At 36.9% G+C, this 22,710-nt stretch overlaps 1 protein-coding gene across 8 annotated transcripts in view; it reads right to left on the bottom strand.

Moving 5' to 3' along the window:
• Window positions 1-8,088: 8,088 nt before the first annotated feature.
• Window positions 8,089-22,710, bottom strand: part of CPEB2 (cytoplasmic polyadenylation element binding protein 2) — a 70,927-nt gene continuing 56,305 nt past the window's right edge. For all 8 annotated transcript variants that reach the window (XM_078068397.1, XM_078068400.1, XM_036096546.2 and 5 more), the window contains 4 exons: window positions 20,356-20,474; window positions 19,970-20,084; window positions 17,095-17,276; window positions 8,089-12,073 (listed from right to left, as the gene is read on the bottom strand). In XM_078068397.1, coding sequence (XP_077924523.1) covers window positions 11,846-12,073; window positions 17,095-17,276; window positions 19,970-20,084; window positions 20,356-20,474 — 644 coding nt within the window. In that variant the 3' untranslated portion in view covers window positions 8,089-11,845. The remainder of the gene's footprint in view (window positions 12,074-17,094; window positions 17,277-19,969; window positions 20,085-20,355; window positions 20,475-22,710) is intronic.

Here is a 22,710-nt window from a genome sequence, read left to right as displayed (position 1 = left end):
TTTCCCTAATGTCCATTTTCTGGAATTTCCAGAATCCCATCCAGGATACCACATTATATGCATTAGTCATGTCTCCTTGGTCTCCTCTGGTAGGCAGCACAATGAAGCTGGAGGCTGGCTCAGAATATTAAGAATGCAGAAAACAACAGAATGGAGATGGTGGCTCTTGGGCACTGAAATGGTACAGCTGGAAGTGGAGCTCTGAACCAGGTGGGCCCAGAGGAGGTATTACCTTCCACAAGCCAAGAACCAAGAACCATGCAAGGGAGTCTCAGTTGTTGATGCTTGTTTTCAATATCCTTAAAATAGAGCTGACTAGAATTCAGCAATATAAAAAAGGAATTATACATCATAACTAAATGGGGTTCCGTCCAGGGATGCAGAGTTGGTTCAGTATAGAAAAATCAATCAGTAGAATCCCTCATAAAACAGTGTAAAGAAAATCACGTGATTATGTAAATTGTTGCAGAAAAGGTATTCAACAAAATTCAACAGCCATTAATGATAAAAACTCTCAGAAAAACAGGAAAAGAGAAAACTTGCCCAACTTGAAAAAAAGAGCACCTAGAATACCTAGCATTTTATTTAACCATGAAAGACTGAATAGTTTTCCTTTAAGATCAGGAGCTACAATTTCAAACAAACTCATTTTGATTGAAAGCTCTTTCTACATGAATAAGGCAGATGTATCACTTCCTTATAGCGGTCTTCATATGTCACTGAATTAAGAGTATTTGTATGACAAGAGCATATCATGTTGATATGCCCCCTCTCACCACTCTTGTATGACATAATGCTAGAAGTTTTAGCCAGTGCAATAAGGCAAGAAAAGGTAAGAAAAGGTGTACATATCAGAAAGGAAGAAATAAAACTGTCCCTAGTTGTGGATGATATAACTGTCTGTGTAGAAAAATCCCATATATGCTACAAAAAACTTGGAGCCAATAGTGAGTTCAACAAGGTCACAGGATACACAATAAATACACAAAGATCACTTTAATTTCTATGTACTAGCAATCGACACATCAACACCAAAATTAAAAGTATAATTCTGGGGGTGCCTGGGTGGCTCAGTTGGTTAAACCTCCAACTCTCAGTTTCAGCTCAGTCATGATTTCAGTGTTGTGAGATCAAGCCCCATGTCAGTATCTGTGCTGGGTGTGGAGCCTGCTTAAGAGTCTCTCTCTCCCTCTCCCTCTGCCCCACCCGCCTCTCTCCCTATCTTGAAAAAAAGAAAAAAGTACAATTCCATTTACAATTACTCATTAAAAAGAGAAATACTTATCTGATAAAACCCATGTAGGACTTGTATCCTGAAAACTACCAGATGCTGATGAAAGAAACCAAAGAAGAGATAAATAGAGAAGCATACTCTGTTTATGGAGTACAAGACTCAACATAGTAAAATGTCTGTTCTCTCAGATTTATACACATGTATAACAGTTCCTCTCAAAATCCCAGCAAGACGTTTTGTAGATATAGACAAAATTATTCTAAAATTTATGTGGAAAGACAAAGGAACTAGAATTACAAATAATTTTGAAAAAGGAGAATAAAGTAGGAAGAATCTATCTGGTTTCAAGACTTATCATGTAGCTATAGTAAACAAGACATGTGGTATCGGCAGATGGATAGACACACAGATCAGTGGAACAGAATAGAGAGCCCAGAAATAGACCCACACAAATACGCCCAACTGATTTTTGATGAAGGTGTAAAAGCAATTCAGTGGAGGAAGGATAGTCTACTAATAAATGGTGCTCAAGCAAATAGACATCTACAGGCAAAAAAAGAAAATAAACCTAGACCTAAGCCTCATACCTCATATAAAAATTAACTAAAAATAGATCACAGACTTAAATGTAAGATGTAAAACTATAAAACTTTTAGAATAAAAACATAGGGGAAAAAATCTCTGGGATCTAGGGCTTGACAAAGAGTTTTTAGACTAGACACCAAAAGTACCAATTGTTTACTTGTTTGGTGCATAGGTTTTACACTGATTACTTAACAGGAGATGGCATTTAGCTAAATTCCCTTGTATATAAATACATATTTCTTTAAAGATTGAGGTCAAGAAAAGACATACATAGGACCAATAGGATTTGGTCTTTGGGGATGTGCTGTGCATGAAATTTCTCAAGTGCACCAATAATAAATGAGCTTTTCAATACATTTGTTGAATGGTTCCTACCACTGGTTAAAGCAAACATTTCATATGACTGACAATAATAATAAAAGGACTAAAGGAGATATTTTAATCCTTGAAATTCATGACTGTAGGTAATTCTCAGTGGCAGGTATCTTTGAATGGGCCGGGCATTGGTACTGGATGCTGGTTATAAGATGATGAAAATACATGTTGCCCATAGTCTAGAACAGGGATTGGCATACTATTTTTGTGAAGGGCTAGATAGTGTGTGGCCACATGGTCTCTGTTGCAACTATTCAACTCTACTGTTGTAGCATGACTGCAGCTGTAGACAATACATGGCTGTAATTCAGCAAAACTCTGTGAAAACAGGCAGTGGGCTGGTTTTGGTCCATGAGCTGCAGCTTGCTCATATCTGGTCTTGAGGGGTGATAAGCATTAAATGCATAAATATGTATTGGGCATATCATCATATATTGTCATAAGTACCATGAGAGAAAAGAGGAGATCACCATGCTAGAGAAAAATGAGGTACAAAAAAATTAGCTCCCGACTGGGTGGAAGGGGGCCAACAAAATAGCATACAGTACAATATATCTTCTTGACCCTAAATTGTCAGTAAAGTCCACACTAATCAAGAAATGCTTATGCTAAGGGGATTTCTTATGGAAACCAGTGGCTGAGCTCGATAGTGCAGCCCGGTTGATACGCGGTCGACTTTGAAATGGTACAAATGGAGAAAATGGCAAGGAGCTGACATTGGGGTTCCATATATGTTTACCTGTGTGTAGGAGAAAGGTCTAGAAATGTACACACCAAATGTTAGCAGCAATTACCTCTGGGGAATGATTGTTAGGTAGGCAGGCAGTAAACGGGGACTACTTTGTTACAGATACTTCTTCCATATTGTAATATCTTACAACAAACGTGTTATTTCTAAAAACTAGTCTTTTCATGGCATTTTCAAAGCCGGATTTCCTAGCACTGAGGACAGTGCAAAGTCTATGATAAGGACTCTGGAGACATCTCTGGAGAGACCCCAAATCCTTTTAGTTAGCTCACAATGACATCACATCGCATGGGATGTGTGCACACACACAAAACCCCAGGTGCACAAGGATCAAAATATAAAAGGTAAAAATATAAAGTTTTTGGAAGACCGTGTAGAAGAATATCAACCTGATCTTAGGGTAAGGGCACAGTTGAAAATGGTGACCACATTGGACTACATCGAAATTAAGAACATCTATTCATTGGAGAGTGAAAAGGCCAACTGTGGGAATAAGAAGATATATTCAAGACATATCACTGACAAAGGGCTCATGTCTGGAATTACGCTCTTACAAATGAGTAAGAAAAAAAACACAATAAAAAATAGGTGAGAAACTTAAGAGCACTTCAGAAAAGAGGAAATCCAAATGGCCAATAGACACTTACACAGTAAATGTGCTCAACCTTATCAGTAATCTGGGAAATGAAAACTACCCCAAGATCGACAATAAAATAAAGGCAGACAGAACCTAGTCTAGACTAGGATTGGAAGGTCAGAGTTTATGCAAATTGCTAGTGAGTGTATAAACTGGTGTAACCACTTTAGAAAACAGCATTATTTAGTATGTGGAAGCTTGTGTACCCTATGACTCAAGCAATTTACTCCTGGGTAATATTCTCGTGAAATTGGGGCATCCATACCCAAGGAAATATTGTGATGTTTACAGTAGCACCTTTCACAATAGCCAAAACCTGAAAATGACCTAAATGCCCATCAACAATGTTGTATATTTGTACCATAAGATACTGCCTGACAGTGGGGGTGCCTAGTGGCTCAGTCAGTTGAGGCTCTCTGACTTGATTTTAACTCAGGTTATGTTTTCAGGGTTGTGAGATAGAGCCCCGCACTGGGCTCTGTGCTGGGTGTGGAACCTGCTTAGGGTTCTCTGTCTTCCCTCTCCCTCGGACTCTCCCTGCCCTCTCTAAAAAAAGAAAAAGAAAAAGAAAAAGAAAAAGAAAAAGAAAAAGAAAAAGATACTATCTGGCAGTGAAAATGAATGGCAGCTACAGACAACACAGGTGTATTTTACGCAAAATAATGTAGCACAAAAGCAGACACATAAATACATAGCTTTGATTCCCTTTATTAAGAGTTTAAAAATCATACTGTTTTGGAATTCATGCTTAGGTGATAAAACTAAACAAATATGAAAGCTTGGAAAGGGTTTGCTTCAGAGAGGATGGGAAGGATGGTTATGCTTGAGAAGACACAGAAAGGTTTCTGGATACTGTCAATTTTCTCTTAATTTTTTCTTTTATTGTAGTAAAATATACATAATACAGCATGCACCATCTTAACCATTTTTAAGTGTACAATTCAGCGGCATTAAGTACATCCACCCTGCTGTGCAATCATCACCATTATCCATCTGTAGAACTTTTTTTATTGTCCCCAGCTCACCCTCTGTACTTACTAAAGAGTTAACTTCCATTTCCCTCTGTCCCCAGCCCCTGGAAATCACCATTCATTCTACTTCTGTCTCTGTGAATTTGACTACTCTGGGTACCTCATCTGATGAAATCATAAAGTCTTTGTCCTTTGCGAAGGGTTATTTCACTTAGCATACTGCCTTCAAGGTTCATCCAGGCTGTAGCACATTTAAGAATTTCCTGCCTTTTCGGGCTGAATGATATCCCACTGTATATATCTACCACATTTTGTTTACCCGTTCATCCATCAGTGGACACTTGGGCTGTTTCCACTCTTTTGCTATTGTGAATAATAAAGCTGCAATGAACATGAGTGTACAAATACCTGTGTGAGTCCCTGCTTTCAATAATTTTCTATTTTCTTGACAAGAGTTTTACAATTATTCATAGTGCCAATTAATGCTTAATTCATTTTCTGTATGTGCATTACATTTCATAAGAAGATTTTTAGAAAAATCCTATAGGTCTGGAATTCAGTTACCATGGAAACTAGCTTTCTGATTCTGTTTTTGCCTTTCTTCTTGTGATTCTCTCTCTCTTGTCCCTTCTATGAAGCAAGCAGTGCTTTCTTGCCCATTTAAAAATAAACCTTTTAGTGAGGTATGAAACCTACAGAAAATTGTGCAAGTAATAAACATCAATGTGACAAATTATTCACAAAATGAACAGTCTGGTTTGAGGGTATGTGTTAGGTACATGAAGGGTGTGTGTCTGGAAACAAAATAATGCCCATTTCAGGAGGTCAACAAAGTATCTATCTATCTATCTATCATCTATCATCTGTCTATCTCTCTATATCTATCTATCTGTCTATCATCATCTATCTATCATCTGTCATCTATTTAAGGAGGTTAACAAAGCTTTAAACTGAAAAACAAGTAGCTACTTAGATCTAAGGAGGTAAATAACATGATATTGTAAAGTTTAAAGTGTTTGCCTCTCAGGAGTGAGTATTGGGGGTGAAAAAGTATTGGGGCAGTATGTTATTCTTTTCATGATTTATGTATTTGACTTTAGAAAATATATACATGCTACATATTGCAATTTGAGAAATAATTTCCTATTTACAATAAATTAATCAATATCTATAATCTATCCTCCTCCACTCTAAACCTTTGTCATCATTTCAAATGTTCATCTAGGTTCTTCTCTGTTTTGTTTAAAATACCTTGACTTTTAGTATTATCTTGATACCATGTTTTAAATCATGTCTCTACTATTTGGACTTATTTACGAATTGTGGTAAGCTTTTTGGCCACATTTTATTTCCTAGCTATAAATTAGACTGGTGTCTTTACCCACAACAGCATCTACTATCCCATGTTACAATTCTGACACCAGTTATGTGTTTTTCCCAACACACCACCAAGCAATTCTCTGACTCCTGAAGGATATCCTACAGTTCAACCCAATTCAAACACTATCTACTTGGAGATAGCATCAGATGCCACAGATTAAGGATTCAGCCCTACAAGACTGCCCACCCTCCCATTTCAGACATCAAAATCCGGGCTGTTACCTGTGCTTCTGACTGACTGGCTACAGGTAGATTGGAGGTCCAACAACCGCCTCCTTGGGTTTGACTAATTATGGGTTTAACCTAATTACAGCCAGATGGAAGAGATTCATAGGGCAAGATATGGGGAAAGGGTGTGGAGCTGCCATGCCATCTCCGAACTGAGCTACTGTCCCCGAATTTGCACCTGGTCACCAACCTGGCAGTTCCCTGAACCCTGACCTTTTGGGTTTTTATGGAAGTTTCACGACTTGGCGTGACTGATTAAATCACTGGCCACTGGTGATCAATTCAATCTCCAGCCCCAGGCTCCTTCCTGGAGGTGATTGAACGGGTAGAACTCAAAGTTCTACCCTCCAATCACATGGCTGGTTCCCAACCCTTGGGTGCTTCCCAAAAGTCACCTCCTTAACCAACTCAGGTGTGACTGAAAGGGGTTTGTTATGAAAATCAAGACCTCTTTATCACTCTTACCACCTAGGAAATTCCAAGGATTTTAGGAGCTCTGTACCAGAAACAGAACAAAGACCAAATATATATATTATAAATCACAGTATAACATGTCTTCCCATTGCTGGGATATTTTGCTGTTATTCCTTCTTTTTGGTGGAATAGATCTTCAAGTAACTTTCTGAGAAATGGTTTGTGAGTGCTCAGTTATGCGTTCTTCTAATTTTTCGCTCATACAAAAATTCCAAATGCTAACTCCTGAGAAATTCTTAAACAAAATCATTTCAGAGACATGAAATCACTTCAGCCGTCTTTCCCTTTGCCCTTGATACACATTCACCATGGTCTATTTTATATATTACATTGAGATTGAATTAACCTGATTTTTCACCTACAGGGCTGTAAAATGGCCTGGCAACCAAGGATCCTGCATTGTTAGTGTCCAACACTGGTAGGTATTCAAAATTTATTCTTTTCTTAAATAACAAGGGGATGGGAGCACAGGAAGATAATCTTTATGTCAGCAGCTGGGGAGGGAAGACAATGAGAAACTCCCGCTAAGTCTTAAAGATAGGCCAGAATGCAGAAGAGGCTCTTCGTTTTTGTTATGGAAGATTTATTGGCCAGAAAGGAAGGAAGACTCCAAATAGAAAAATGGTAGCACATGCCAAGACGCAGGTGTGCGGAGATGCATGATTTGCTTGGAGGACATGGGTGACAGTGACAGGCTCTGAGGTGCTGCTAATGTCAAGATTAGCCCATTTAAGGAGTTTCTGTGATGTCTTGTAGAATATGAAGAGATACAGGGTTTCCCCTCTCCGGGATACCTATGTCCACAAAGGTAAAGCAAAAAAATTGACTACGATCAGTGATTTTAAAAATATTTTCTAAAAAAGCAACGAAACTCCACCCCCCACCATGCCTGCACACCAGTTTAAGAATTCTAGCTTTGTTAAAGTTAAAAGAAGAGCTGTTTTAGCCATCAGTAGGATGAAGAACTTAGCCTACACCTCTTCTTCTCCTTCTTTTTCATCAATAATGTGGCCTTTGAAGAACTGATAGGCTGTGCTGAAAATAAGGAGGAAAATGACAAGTGACTTCCAACCAGAGGGTGTCTGAAGAAGCATCCTGGAAACTGTGCACTTATAGCAAAATGATCGACAGGGTTTCATTTTCTGAATGCAGCGTCAGTTTAAATATGGTAAACATGGATGATCTGGGATGATTGCAACACCACACTAGAATTTCTACGGAATGTACGTGGAGGCTAAAGGGCGAGAGTGGGGAGGAGAACTGATGCCAGGAGTGCCGGGGTCAAAATACTGAGAAAAACTGGGCTACTGGTCTCCAAGTTTCCCTCGCAGCCCTGACACTGAGCTCCAGAGGGCCCTGGGCTGCATATATTCATGTCACAAAGCTCCCTGAATAAAAGTTTACTGGCGTTGATGAAAATTTTTGTAGATCTGAAGAATAAGATTCCACAACTATGCCAATAACTTAATAGTTTATTAGTCAGTCAACAATATTACAAATATTTAAAAATTACTTAATATAAATAGTTGGCAGCAAACTATTCCATTACAGAGTTAAATTACCAGTACAACAGACAGACTGGAGATTTAGACATCTGGAAGATAACAATAAAATAAACTAAAATATTTTAACGAAAAAATTTAAGCTGAAGGCGTTTACCTAGTGTCCATAAAAGCATGGGTTCTCTTTTTATTTAGAAAAAAATAAAAAACGGCTTTAACACCCCATTAGGAATATAAAATAAAATCAACTGAAAATATTAATTTGCATATCAAAGAACCATTTATAATTACAATCCAAACACTCCATAAACCACTTGTGCGATTCTATACAGAAACTGGGAATTAGAAACTAGTTGCTTTAATATTACAAAGATTTCAGCTCCAAAAATAATTCAACATAAAATAAACTTTAGCAATTAGTGTCATAAAATTATATATTTCCACATAAAAATACAAAATAATATTAATGACAAGAATATGAAAAATTATTCCAAGTATTTTACTACTATTAAAATAAAATAAAACCCAAAAAAACAAAATAGAAATATGCATGAAAAAAGTCTCTCCTTTTGTTAGCAAAACACTATCCAAAATAACTACAATCATTTACATCAGTACAAAGATTTCTGGATTTAAAAAATAGTTGCAATGACAAAAGGGGTATCTTTTCTGACAGTAAAAAATGACACTGTGGATAAAATCTGCAAAATATGCAATGAAAAAAATAAATTTGCATTAAAAAGGTTTACACTGTTATTTTTTTTTTATACAAACATTAGAAACAGTATTGCACATCACAACACAGAATCGAGGTTAGTCAGCCTTCCAAAATGTGTTATATTCAAGTTTTGTAGCATCTTTGAGGAGAGGCTCTGTGCAGCCAGATGCAACAGGGATAAATATCAAGTGTTTTCCATACACAAATATATAAATGCTAAATGTTTCCTTCTTAACAAAAAGTGTGGATTTTTAAAGTTTTTTTTTTTTTCCTCCACAGTCATACTTTTGGGCAGCAATATGAACATTTAGGGAACACAAGTGAAGAAGCTTTGAAAATACAAAAATACAATCAAAATTAATAATTTTCTACAAAAATAGTAAAATAAATATGATCTGTAAATTAAAAAAAAAAAAAACTCCAATACAGTGTTTAACAGTTAGAAAATAAGAATGTAGTACATAAAAGGCAAAAAAAAAAAAAAAAGAGGTAGGGGTGAGGTGGGGAAGGACAAAAGATTAGCTTTAACTACAACAGAAACGAAGGTAAAACAAACCATACATTTCTGCCATTTTTACCCGTGGGTGAAAAGGGGGTTCTGTTTCATTTCCCTTCATTCCCAATATTTATTTCTGTTTAAGAAGGGAAAGTGATTTTCAACATCTCCAATTATTTTCATCATATAATTTATTTTAGTGTTCATTATTTAATACATGAAAAGGCTCTTCAATTTTAAACATTAAGCAGAAATTATGAAAATAAAGTTAAAAAATCTGCGAAATTAAATATCTAAATAATTAACATTGCAAAACTACTGATTTCTTTTCTAAATTCCAAAAATTGAGGTATAGCAAAGGAGATGTCATCAGTCAAAAAAAGTGTGCCATAAAATAGCTGACTGTTGGAAAAATCTCTCACAGAGATATAAAAATAGTGCATAACAAATGTCAAATGGATCAAGGTTGGCAGGGTTAAGGTTAGAAAAGAATACTCCAAAAATCTGGAGGATCATGGTTAAGTAACAAATAGGGAACATCGACAAATAAATTAGTAAAAAGCTCTTCTGAAAACAGCATCAACTTTAAACATTAAAAACTTGAACCACAACCACAATAAAACAGCAGAGTTAGACATGAACCACATATTTTTACAGTACAAAAAAGCACACCAGAGACAACCTATATTAAGATCAACACTTTGCTCACGTGAAGGATTGTCCCAAGGGGTTGCAATAAGGCAACACCCTTGTAATTTTCTCTCTTTAGAGTCAAGAACCTTAGTTCTGCATTTTTAAAAAACATCTACCATTGTTGGGTGCTTTGCTTAGATTGCAGAGTAACTTTTACATTAAAATATAGGGGCTAGTTGCATTAAAAATGCTCTAAAGAGAAAAAATATCACGAATGATATTCTAATAGTGTTCAGTACCAAGAGAAACTCATTAACTATTGCATGTTTCCATGCCACTTTCTCAAAAAAACTGCAAGCAAAGTCATTACCAAAATTCCTTCATCAAAATCTAAAAAAAAAGCAATTCTTAACCGTTAAGAACAATGTTCCATGCAACAGTGACCCCAGTTTAGACAGAAGACCCCAATATACATAGGTCAAACACATAAGCAAGTTTAAGCCAGATTTCACCATTGTCTTTAAGGTAAAATTGAATTTTATGCAACTAGCCATCTGTATGTTTCCCCATCTCCATTTTGACTTTACTTAGGTTTACTAAGTTTTGCATTCTTCTATAAAGTTCATTTGTTTAGATATGGGCTTCCTGTGGGTCTTACATTTGGTGACTGGTTAGCAGTGTGCTGGCCATCTTTGGTTTATAAAGGATGTCTTAACCGTGAACTATCAAAGGGGCTAAAATCAACCTTCTTTAAAATTCTAGTATTTTTCTTTTATTCAATCTTTTATCTATACTATATCACTGCACATGAATTAGAACCGCACATCACAAAATTGCACAGGGATTACAAATATTACATCCAGTCTGCATAAAATCGAATTCCACTACCGACCAGATCACAAAATGGCTGCACTCTCTAATCTAAAACTAATTTGCATATTGTACACAGGTAGGACAAATTTTTAACTTGAAGTCACAATAATGCATGCAAGTTTGCTTTTTTTAAACAAATTTTATAATTTGTTCATGCTACCTAGATTCAAGAGAGCTTTTTTGAACATTTGCAATACCTCACCTCTTGTTAATAATTCTAGTGCATGCATAAGGTGTATACAGGTAAGTAAACATGCATTTTTTTCACATTCTAAAACTATGGCAGTTTAGGCCATATTGTGCTGCCTGCATTTTATCTGCAATGCAGTGTGTCTCTAACGTTTTCAATCCCGTATTAATAGGTGGCATTTACACATAACACCTATATAGCAGCAAAGCTAATACAGCTTGTGATTAAAAATGTTTAAAAATAGCTAATAAATCAGATTATCTTGAGGTATTATTTCTTGCAAGTCAAAATGGAGAGCAAAAAAATCAACCCTAATTTTTAGTTTATGTATACACTGAAAATAGCAACAATAAAAATAAGCATTTGTAGCAGACATATTCCATCTTCACTATATTTTGCTACCTTTGGTAAATTACTGGGGCAGATCTTGAAGTTAAAAACCCACGTTTAGAAATAAGTGCACGCTTCACCCACTATATAGCAGCAGACTGTTTGCCCCTACGCAAAACATTCTCATATCTAATTTTAACTTTACATATAAAAATAACTTGGAGAAAATACAAAAAAACATTTTATTTTAACATGAAAATATCACAAAAATTAGTAAGCCTGAGATGTAGGGTTTTGGTGAAAAACAAGAGGCTTGTAGTGTTTTGGCTGCTGATAAAGATGCATGTATTGGTAGCTGGGGTGAAAGCAGAAGAATGCACTTATTTCTTCCGCATGTCGCGTCTTCAGACACAGTAAGCCACATGCACCCTTTCTTTCCTTGTTACATACACAGAGGCCGGTGTGCTATTCTTAGTTCCAGCGGAAGTGGATCTGACGTGGGCGATCAGCACCTTCCTTTACCAATGGCTTATGGAACTCACGTCCTGCACGGGAGTGGATATTTGCCCAACAAAACTCACAGTAATACTGCAGGCAAGTGACATTGGCACAGAAAAAGGGAGCAAATTTTCCACCACAGCGTGCGCCCTGGCATTCATCACACATCTGGTCATCTAGCACATATGGCTTTACCTCCACCTGGAGAGAGAGACAAAAAACATCTCCTATTAATTCTGCTTCAGAAATCATTTTAGTGAATTTAAAATGTTCAGGGTGTTCTCGAGAAAAGGACCAGCATTAAACACTGAGAAAGTAGGCAGTTTCCCAGGGAAATAGCTTTACCATGTAGTAGGTTAAAAAACAAAAAACCAAAGCAAAAACAAAACCCAACAACGAAGTCACTCTGTTCCGGCATTAATCATCTTTGTCTGAGATGTTTCATGTTCGTAAGTGACCATGTGGTTAAACGAGCGTTTAATTTAATTTAATTTTGATATTTTTTCTTCAGAGGACTATAAACTAAGTGGTATTTACTGTATTTTTCAAAGGAGAAAATACTTTAAAAATCTATACATCTAACTGATTCGTAAAACATTCTACCCTCACCTTCCGTGAAGTAACATCTTTAAAACACCTGTGTGTTAATGTTTTGGCGGCAGGGTGATTGTGAGTGAAAAAGAGAAGGGCATGGAAGACAAGTGGTTTTTACACCTTTTCCCCTTCATTCCAGTAGCACCTGAGAGACAGCCCAACCCCAAACCACCAATGATTATGGCAACACTTCTGTATGCACCCTGCTTGTAACTACTTGGTACACACACACCAGAACTGGATAATCTTATTAAGGGCATGTCTAGACTTCTGTGAATTTATGAGATATAAAGTCAAAGGCCCACAGAGAAGGCCTGACTCAGAAGACCTCAGAGCCCAGGGAGCTGAGTGTCAAGCCTTTTCAACCTTAGCTTCCCTGTCTGTCAAGTGAGAAGAATCCTAGAACCTAATTCACAGAGCTGCGAGGATTAGATGATGCGGGTAAAAGCAGTGAAGCAGTGCCTGGCACACGGCAGAGACTCTGTAAGCCACTGCTGCCTAATAATTACTACAGATGTAGGGCTACTACCTTTGTCTGACTGAACGGGGCCAGGCAGCCTAAGACCTCAGCCTTTCCTGAGGAGAGGAGGGAAATCTGAGTGTTTAAAGGTTTGGTTAGAGATAAAGTAGTGTTTGCCCAAGGTAAAAAATAACAAACCAACAGTTTCTATTCTGAATGTATTAATACTTGCATGTGTGCAGAAAATGAGCATATAAGGGTATTTTCTGAAGCATTTTTTGTCACAACAGCAACAATGAACAGGGAAAAACCCAAAAGCTGATGAAAAAGACTATAAAAGAAACATTTGATAGAAAGGTAATGGAATTAAGTTGTTGTTTATATTTGCATTTCATTGATTAGGGCTGGATAAACATTTTATGTACATTCAACATTTTGCTTTTCTGAACAGTCTGTATCTTTTGCATATTTTGCTGCTGGAGGTTTTTTTCCATTGGCCTTTGTTGTTTTTTTTTTTTTTAAAGATTTTATTTATTTATTTGACAGAGGGAACACAAGCAGGGGGAGTAGGAGAGGGAGAAGCAGGATTTCTGCTGAGCAGGGAGCCCGATGAGGGGCTCCATCCCAGGACCCTGGGATCATGACCTGAGCCGAAGGCAGATGCTTAACGGCTGAGCCACCCAGGCGCCCTGGCCTTTGGTTTTTTAAAAGATCTTTGACACTCAGTCTAAAATTTTTATGCTCTATGTTTATTTTTCAACTTTTTCCTTTATGGATCCTATCTTGATTGCCAGGCTGCTATTTCTGATTCATTATCTTCATTATAATATTATATAACTATGTATATATAACTATATATAGTATTGTTATTAAAGAAATTACCAAAGAATATCCCAAAGTGGCATGAGAATTACTGGATTTCATTTTACTAGATGATTAACAAAATGAGCACAGGGAAAGTGTCTGCTCAATACTTAGTACCCAGGATCTAGCAGAATATTTAGCACAAAGTAGAAACTGTATCTGAATAAATGTGGTGCATTTACATATGCTTCTGGGTTTCTTTCTCATGATTATATCTCTTGGCTTTACTGTAATTAAAGACAGAGTGTCTGTGTGGTTTACTTCATTTCCATAATACCTCATAAAATTCTTAGTGCTCAGGAGCTACTTAATGTAAAACTGTTGAATAAAATTTCAAAATGCAATGACTTCAATTATTTGTATTTCAAACTTCTAGGTATCATTTTATGAAGCTAATCTAATTACCTTCAAAATCAGACTTTAAAGATAGAAAACTGGATTTCAGACTTAGGGTTTTAGATTATTCTGATTAATAATCTCTAAAAATTAACTCTTGTATTTGTGAAAAGGAGTTGGAGTTTCATCAGTTCGGTACCTATTCTTATTTTCTATTATGATGCCCTTCCCTATTTTACTTCAGAGAACCTATCTGTATACTTTGTCACCTGGATTCATAACTAATGAAATAATTCATATTTAATTATCCAACTTGAACTGTAACACCGCTCCCTTCAGTAAGTACCAGAAGGCACAGTGAGTAATACTACTTATGGAATAACATACCAAAATTACAATGAATTACACTTTTGTGGTGACAGTGTGTCCCAGCTTTTGGGAAGATAGGGATTAAATCTCAAAGTGTTCATGAGCCAAAAGAGTAAGCTGAATGAACAATTTTAATCCTCCCCAAATCTTTGGGTTATCAGTTATAAATTTAAAATTAATCTGATGTTATGGTTTAATAACTACATTCATACTAGAGACATGAAAGGTATAAAGATTAATGTTTTTTATGTGTGTGTGTGTGAGCAATGCTAGTGACTTACAAGATACTTAAGGCTCAAATTCTTTTTCTTTTTTTTTTTTTTAAAGATTTTATTTTTAAGTAATCTCTATACCCAACGTGGGGTTCAAACTCATAACCCCAAGATCAAGAGTCACGTGCTCTACCAACTGAACCAGCCTGACATCTCTTGTTATTTCAGATAAAGTTCAAAATATGTCTTAAGCAGCACATCTTAAAAAATAAACTTTTCTCTTAGGCATTTCGATGCCTTTTTAAGAAGACATGCATGTGTTTCTTAATTCACTTGCTCTGCATCTGAGTTGCTCTTTAGGAATCAATACTCTGCCCCAAATAATTGGTCCTTCACTATCATTTTGGAAACAAAGAAGGAGAGGTAAGACACTGCAACAATTTTTTACCCTTGCTCCTGCATGTTAAATAACTATAATTATATACAATGTAGGTAACCTCCTCAGTTGACTGATCACTTCTTTGCAAAAGTTAGGGTTAGACTAGATACATGGTCTAAAGCATGGCTGCACATTAGAATCACCTGGGAGCTTTATAAATTCCTGCTGCCCCTGACCAATTATAACAAAATCTCTGGAGGTCAGGGGATGGGAGAACCCAGATGTCAAGACTTTTCTCAATTCCCAGGTGACTTTTTTCTGTAGCTGAGCGTGAAAACCACTGGATTAGAGGAATTCCAGTTCAACAAATTTTCCTGCACAGTGGAATTAAAGCAGAGACCTTCCACTTAGATATTGTGTGTGTGTGTGTGTGTTTTGCAACATTTTAAGTAACAATGCAAAAAAATCACTCTGCTTGTATGAACTGAACCTATGCTGTACTTTTTTCCCCTAAATGGGATGGCTTGGTAATTAAACTGATGACTACTTTTAGAGTCCATGGTCTAGTCAAACCATATTCCTTAACCAGCTCCCCTGCCTCCAAAATAGTCTTTTAATATATACAGACAGGCTCAAAGAAGAAACTTCAAGAAACTGTTACACTGGGAAAATACAGACTCAAGTTATATCTACTAATTTGGATGTAAAAAAAGTTAAATTTCCTCTTATTCTTAGCATATCTCATCTGTACTATAACGCAAACACGATTATTTTAGAATACTGCTTAGCTGTACGTAGGAACTATGAACAGATTTCAGTATGAAATAGATTTGCAAATGAACAACTGAGTTTGGGTCACTCCTTTTCCCTATTTTAGATGGTAATCAGTACTAGGAATTATTCAATGGGGTGGCTTTTAGTTAACATTGATAGGACTTCCTAAAAAGTTTTTATTGTGATTACCTAAACAATGCTACTAAAGAGTAAATGTTTTAAAGTTTAGGATAATAATCTTGTGTGTTAGACTTACGAAAATATACACAGAATATTATTTTAAATTTAATGATAAAAGATAAAAACACGTAAATAACACTCAGTGCCAAACTCTAAATGTTTCTACATATGAGAATTCATTTAATCCTCAAAGTAGCTGTGACAGAGATACTACTATTGCTTTCCATTTGATAAGTGGGGAAAAAGAAGCAAACCGAGGGTTAACGTCCTGTGGGTTACGGAGCACATGATGGAGAGGGCGTCCTGGGCGTGCTGGCTCCAGGGCACAAGCTCTTTTCTTTTTCTTTCTTTCCTTCCTTTTTTTTTTTTTAAAGATTTTATTTATTTGAGAGCGAGCACGAGCAGGGGGAGAGGCAGAGGGAGAGGGAGAAGCTGGCTCCCCGCTGAGCAGGGAGCCCGATGTGGGACTCGATCCCAGGACCCCGGGATCATGACCTGAGCCGAAGGCAGACGCTTAACTGCACCCAGGGTACAAGCTCTTAAAACAAGCTCTGTCTCTATGGTTTGAAAGGTATTAAGACCTTATTGGTGGAGTAAAAAACAAAAACCCAAAAACCAAAAAACAAAAAAAACAAACCCACAACTTGACATGCTTTTACAATGACATTTATATTTTGTATATTGTATCTGAAGTTCAAAGCACGGGGACCCCTGGGTGGCTCAGTTGGTTAAGCATCTGCCTTCGGCTCAGGTCATGATCCCAAGGTCCTGGGGTCGAGTCCCGCATCAGGCTCTTTGCTCAGTGGGGAACCTACCTCTCCCTCTGCCTGCCCCCCCCTCTGACAAATAAATAAAATCTTAAAAAAAAGAAAATAAAGTTAAAAGTATGTTCAATAATGTTATATTTCAGTGATATTTTGATATAATACTCTAAGAGTTAAAGATATATAAAAAAATAAAGTGTTTGAATTATATTATTAACTCGGTAGGGTAGTAAGCTTTGGATCAGCACTTTATTATAGGACGTTAAATGCTTTCCCAATATGCAACTTACGCGTTTATCAATATCCCCATGCTGAAGCTGAACAAACCGAGCACTGATGGCAGCAATATAGCTCTGCTGATTGGAGAAAGCAACTCGACCAGCACCTTTTGGGTATTTTAGCTCAGGATCTGTATCAATTCCTGCATAACAAACTCCACCATACAGCCGGTCCATGATCATAGCAAGTTCCACTTGAAAAGGAAAAGAAATTCACATCAAATGTGAGAGAACACAGTAAATCAACAGTTTTTAACTACTTTTTTAAAAAGGAAAAGTCAATATGGTAATAGTTTTATGCCGTTTTCTACATCCAATCCTTTCACCTGCATACTGGACCCAATCTGCTCTCAATACAGAATTACTTGGCAATTCTCCTCTCTCCTTTTTGTATCATGTTTTTCCCTCTATACTGGATCATTCCCAATCTTTAAAAAAAACACAAAACAAAACTCCTAATTCTATTTTTCTCCCTCTCAGTGACTGCTTAATTTCTATGTTCTCCCTTTACAGCCAAATTGTTAATTTTTTTTTTCTTCTACTACCTCATCCCTCTCTCTTCCCATTCCTTATTCAAAACTTTCACCCTATGACTCCATTTTTAATTGCTCATGCCACCGCCAAGTACAATGGTCAATCTACCTGGAAGCAGCACTGAACACAGTTAATCTCTACTTTCTCCATCTGGCTTTCAGGACACATTTTTCTACTAATTTTCATCCCACCTCACAATTCCTTCTTAGCCTTCCTTGCTGGTTCCTCTTCAACTCCTTAACTTTTCGATGTCAGAATACTCTTTCAGTCCGTGTTTTTTTCCTCTATACTTGTGACTATGGTGACTTCATCCCATGTCATGGCTTTAAATACCATCTATCTGTTTTCAGCTCCTAAATTCCTATCTCCAGCCTGGGCCTCTTCTCTGGACTCCAAACTCATCTATGCAACCATCAGGAGACAGTCAACTGGAGTTGTTGTCCTGGACAACTCATATTGATATTTAACAGACCTTCATCACTTAGTTTGAAATGGCACTCCTGATCTTCCACTATCCCATTAAATCTGCTCCAATGAGTTCCTGCTGACTCAGCTGGTAAGCAATAGAGAAGATGAAGTTGCCAAGACCCTTGGCTTCATCCTTTCTATTTTCTGTTTTGCCCCACTATACATGCAATCCTATGAACCTGATTTTCCAGACCTCTCTAAAATCTAATCTCTTCACCTCCATCAACTAACATCCTCTTCCAAACTCTATTTTTCATCTGATCATGGCAATAGCCTTAACTCTTTGCTTCTGATTTACTGTCAAAACAATAGCAAGGCCAGGGCGCCTGGGTGGCTCAGTCGTTAAGCGTCTGCCTTCGGCTCAGGTCATGATCCCGGGGTCCCGGGATCGAGTCCCACATCAGGCTCCCTGCTCGGCGGGAAGCCTGCTTCTCCCTCTCCCACTCCCCCTGCTTGTGTTCCTGCTCTCGCTATCTCTCTCTCTGTCAAATAAATAAAATCTTTAAAAAAAACAAAAACAATAGCAAGGCCAGTCAAAATTTATTTTCAAAACAGTAGCAACAGTAATTCTTAGTTATCAGATATAAATGGCTTAACTAAAATTTCTACTTAGGAGCTCGAAATGGTACCACAAACTTGCTTTCAAAACCAAGACCACAATCTTCCTTCTCCAGTGTTCTTTATCTCAGTAGAAGGTACCATTATCTACATAGTGGCTTAAGACTGAAAGCTGAGATTCAGCCTTTGAGTTTACCTCATAAATTGTCTGTGACGTGTGTTCACTTCGCTCCTCACCACTGCTACCTTCAATCCAAACTCACATTATCTTTCTCCTGTCCTGCAAGAATGGGCTCCTAAAATGGTCTACCCATATCTACTCTCAACCCAACTGCCCCCAAAACATGTCATTGGCTACACTTATCTAAAAGTCTTCATTAGTTTCCCCTTGCTCTGAGGATAAATACCGAATTAGCTTATCAGACTTGTATGATCTAACTCCTATTCACTTTTTCAATGCCTTTTTTTAATCTCTCCCCTCTTCTTATACCCCTAGTCAGCCACTCTGGATTTCTTTCAGTTCCTCCAATGCCCTCCACACTTCCCTCCACTAAAGATCTTTGAATATGCTCTTCCCTTTGTCTGAAACACACTCCTCACAACCCACCTGCCACCTCAACTCTATTTCTTCTACTGTGTGTCAGCTCAAATACAAGTATCTCTAAATATCAGACTATACCACATTCCCTTGATGCTCTATTTTCTACAGTCTTTCTTTGTAGCAGTTATGTTCTATAAGTATTTACATGTGTGAATGGTTCTTTTAACATATATCTCCTATACTGACTGGAAGAGGATGTTCTCAGTGGTGGAAGGCACTAACACACTTCACAGGGCACATGGAATCATAAAACATGCTTGTACAGTGGACATTTAGGTCTGTAATTATGTTCCTAGATGACATTTCTGGTAAATCTCTGGTTTCTGCTTACTCATGAACAGAAGTTTCTTACTTATCAAAGCACTATTAAAAAAAAATCCCATACTTCTTCAAATATCAGAATCAACCCACATAAAATAAACAGACCCCAAATTCTTATATTTTAGAGAATTACACTTAAGAAGTCAGAAGTATTTGGATTCTTCTTATAGAGTCTGCTTGGAGTTAACTATTAATATTGATAGATGAGTGTCCACTTCTCCACTTACTTGATGGTTTTAAGAATGCTTCTCAGAATTCTGTAGTGAACAACTCTTGGAGCATAAGGAATCTGCCCCTTGCCTGCCCAATAGTGCCATGTACATAATAGCTCCCCAAACTTTACTGAATTAATTAATATTTAATTTTTTTTTAAAAAGAAGCAACATTTGTTAACATTCTACTTACCAGCCCTTAATGGCCTAGGAACACCTCCAACAAAAATTGTTTTTCGAGGATCCAAAGGCTGAGAACCATCCATCACAAAATCACTATCACTTAAGTTCCAAGGACGGATCTGAACCTATGAAGAAAATCACATCACTATAATGGGTCTTATTCCCTTGACAACTTAGGCTGCTTTGTGCCAATTAACAGTGGTCCTTTTATTTTTCAAAATTCAGTTGGATTTGAAAACAAATAATTTTTTCAATCTAGATACTGTAAGTTATCCAGATTTTTAAAAACTGAACTCTTAACATGGTATTTTAACTTTTTTATCATTAATAATTACTTCAAATCAGGTTTTGGAAAACTCGCATTTGTAGCCTAAAGTTCACGTAGTATTTACTTACTGGTTTGTCCTTGATGGTGGGGCTGGAAACACACAGATACAGTTTTCCATCTTCTTCAATACAAGCATCAATTAGTGCCTGAACTGAGCTCTCTTCTTGAAAGAGAAGGAATGCATAGCCTGTAATAACCATTAAAAATGAGGCAATATGGCAAAGTAAGTGATTTCACCCAAATTTTCAGTAGTGTTTAGAAAATACATGCTTTTGGAAAAGAAAAAAAAAATTATCAGATAGAACCGGAACCATTAGACTTTCTATAGGAGAACACAATATCCTATGGAATACACACAAAAACAGATACTCATTAATTAGCTACCCTATATAGAGTGCTTACTATACAGTTCCTTGCTAACAGCTTTACATAAATTATTGCATTTGCTTTCCACAACAAGTCTGTAAGACATTATTCCCATTTTATAGAAGAAAAACCCGAGGTATCCAGCAGTTAAAATGATTTGCCCCAAGTCAGTCAGATGAGCAAACAGTTGATGGAGTAATTTCAAACCCAGGAGAGCCCCCAAGGTCTCCCAACATACTGTCTGATTCAAGAACTTGGCAGGATTAACCCCTTGAACATATTAGAAGAAGATTCCTAGAAATGCCCTCAGGCTAAGACACGTTCTGGTGCACACTTTGGACTAGAGCACACTTGGAAAGGCCCAACAATTTCCATAAGGAGGGGGAAATAACCACAGTCAGCATGACAACTTCAAAATTGTACTAAGGAAACTACCTTAAGGAGGCTGGAGTGAAAATGGGTACTCCAGCATGGGTCAGAACCTTAAAATCAAACTCTCAACTGGGATGAGCTGTGGAACAATCCTTTCAAATCGTCTGGAGACTATGTTTGGACTTTGGACCCAAGCTCTTGCTTAGATGCCTGTACCTTTGGGAAATATGCCCTTCCTCCTTTCTTTGTGATAACAGATTGTCAATCTTTAAGTAGAAGAGACTTCATTATAAAAAGAAGGTATCAAAATTTACACTGCAAGTTCACCATTACATAATTATTCCTTAGAAGCTGATAACTAACTGACCAAAATACACCCCTTTCCTTGACGAGATTTCTATGCAAACAAACCTAGGGGATTGTAATCTGGTTCTAATACGAAGAAGTCATCAAGCAGGCCATGCACATCTATTTATTCCATTAGACAATGGTAAATGTGAGGTCATGTTTTATGCAGAAATCAAAACACATAGCTTTATTGCCAACAATGGCTGTAATTGCCACAAAGGTCTGATGTGACACAAAAGTGCTTCATTTTAAATTTATAATACCTGATGGCATAAATAAGCCATCAAACCAACCTTTGCAATAGAAACTTCCAAAGGTGTGATTATGCAAGATTAAGAAAACACACTGTAGACGTTTCCAACTGCTAGAAATAATTTAAATATGCTTGAATAAAAAATGAAGACTGGTTTTAAGTGAAGGCTTTAATTTTGATCCAAGTTAAGGATTTGAGAGTTATAACTGTTTTGTAATAATTGAGAGGATATAAGACCAATTTACTAAAATAGTATTTTAAATTCAGTATTTTTAATGTTAAGATTTGTGATATTAATTTTTGATATTAATATTTTAATTTTGCTTAGTTTTTAAAGTAATACTTTACATTCAATATATTTTTTAAAGATTTTATTTATTTGACAGAAAGAGAGAGAGGGAGAAAGCACGAGCGGTAGGAGGGGCAGAGGAAGAAGCAGGCTCCCCGCTGACGGGGCTCAGATCCCAGGACCCTGAGATCATGACCTGAGCCAAAGGCAGATGCTTCACTGACTGAGCCACCCAGGCGCCCCTACATTCAATATTCTTAATATTGCTTAATGATTTGTGTGATTATTAGGGAAGAAACGTTTGTATCACAAAACTAATTAAGCAACATGGCAGGTAAATTATGATCTAGCTAAGGAAAACCATTAAATATTAAAATACTCTTACCAAAAACATACTATACAGCAAATTAATACTCACACTGGGTGAACCTTATTCACTGTAAAGGAAACCTAAGTACATGTGTGGCTCCATATCCAAGGGCTCATTGGATGCTTCTGCACCAGTGTTTCCAAACCATGGAAAATGAATTACAACAATGACAAAACTGCTTAAAAGAACAAGGTTTGGAAACACTGGTCTTTGACAATGACAATTAACTATAATTGTACCAAAAACTATGATTGGCCAGTGCTACTTTTTTGAGGTCTTTTTGTTTTGTTTTCAGTCTGAGAAAATAAACTAACTATCACCACAAAAACCACAATGACAACAACAATGGCAACAAGAGCAACAAAGACAGCAACTATTCTGTTTGATTAAATTTGTGCCAACACATCTTTCTAGGCTTAGAGTCC

The sequence above is a fragment of the Halichoerus grypus genome, chromosome 3, assembly GCF_964656455.1.
Source record: "Halichoerus grypus chromosome 3, mHalGry1.hap1.1, whole genome shotgun sequence".
NCBI classification, from domain to species: Eukaryota; Metazoa; Chordata; class Mammalia; order Carnivora; family Phocidae; genus Halichoerus; species Halichoerus grypus.
This window is presented reverse-complemented; position numbering and strand designations above follow the sequence as displayed.